General features: G+C 37.8%; 1 protein-coding gene across 1 annotated transcript in view; it reads right to left on the bottom strand.

The window, feature by feature from the left end:
* Window positions 1-1,328, bottom strand: part of FOCAD (focadhesin) — a 303,131-nt gene that overhangs the window by 229,756 nt on the left and 72,047 nt on the right. Inside the window, exon 7 of the mRNA XM_012554721.2 lies at window positions 942-1,168. Coding sequence (XP_012410175.2) covers window positions 942-1,168 — 227 coding nt within the window. The remainder of the gene's footprint in view (window positions 1-941; window positions 1,169-1,328) is intronic.

Below are 1,328 nucleotides of genomic sequence, written 5' to 3'. Positions count from 1 at the left end.
CTTTAGAAAAAGACACAGGAGAATTCATTTTCATTAACTTTTCTCTGGCATGATTGCAGGAAAAGCGCATTTATTAGGCACAAAGGAAAAGATTCACTCTAGTCACTTCTTGCTAAGGCAAACTTAAAACAGGTCATCTGTGACCTCAAGTGATCACTTTGAAAAATATGTAGATTCCCTCCATCACCTAAGCAGCATGGTGCTCAGACTCCAAGCAAATGACAATTATGGGATGGAATGGCCTGATAAATGAATCATTCCACTAAAATCACAACACACTGGCAACTGGAATTTTTTTTAATCTGCAGTTATAGAGACATTTGCTCAGATTTACCTCTCCCCTCAACTCCCTCAACATTTTACCAATACCTTTGTTAAACAACTTTCATCCACCTACTTTGAATTAGAAGAATTTATATGCTTGTCCTAACTCCCTTACTAGACTGTGGGCTTCTCAAGAGCAGGATCCATCAGGGTCACCACACATTGTTGTAACGGAGCATGTGAGAGCTAGAATCTAGCCAGCACTCAACTGGCAAGTCCTGCACCCCCAGGGCCATATCTGCCCAGGGGCACACAAATTTTTTCTTGTAATTCTCACAGTGACTATGACTAGCACAGGGATAGAGAGACTCAACTCAAAATTCTTTTCCCCAAAAAGCCTTTTTTAATTAACGAAGGAAAGTTTTCATTCCTACTAATCCCAAGATGAACTATGTTGACATGTATCTATGAATGTAGTTAACTTACTATATATTAATGTTAAATTTAGATTTGTTTCTTTCATCTCCTCCAAAATATTGCACGCATTTCTTGAGCTAGGATTGTTTCTGAGTTTGCCAAAATACTTAGGTTCTTAACCACCTTATGTATGACGATAACAATCAACACTGATGCAGATGCCGATGCTAACATTAATAAAGCAGGATGAAAGCCCTTACCTGCAAACACGGAACCATGTCACAACACAGTTGAAGTATGTGTTGTTCCAATACTGATGGTTGTTCTTTCTCACAAAGAACGGAGGGTTGAAGTAAGACTTTTAGCAGGGCTAGTCGAAGTTTAGCATATTCTTGTAACTGGGATGGTTCACAATATAAATACCATAGAAATGGTGCCATTATTTGGACACATGGAATCTCTGACCTGTAATTCACATAGTGATTAGTCAATCAGTAAGTTAAACATAGGACCAAGTGGATAAGTGGCAAATATCAACTTATAGTTCATGGTATATTATAAACTACCATACCATCAAGTGTAACTTTTTTTCAAGACTCTTCTATTCCACAATGACCTACCTAAACATATGTCAAACAGTTCTTTGT

This window comes from Trichechus manatus, unplaced genomic scaffold, assembly GCF_000243295.1.
Source record: "Trichechus manatus latirostris isolate Lorelei unplaced genomic scaffold, TriManLat1.0 scaffold00025, whole genome shotgun sequence".
Classification (NCBI taxonomy): domain Eukaryota; kingdom Metazoa; phylum Chordata; class Mammalia; order Sirenia; family Trichechidae; genus Trichechus; species Trichechus manatus.
Note: the sequence above shows the minus strand (reverse complement) of the source record. Positions and strands in the feature narration are given on the sequence as shown.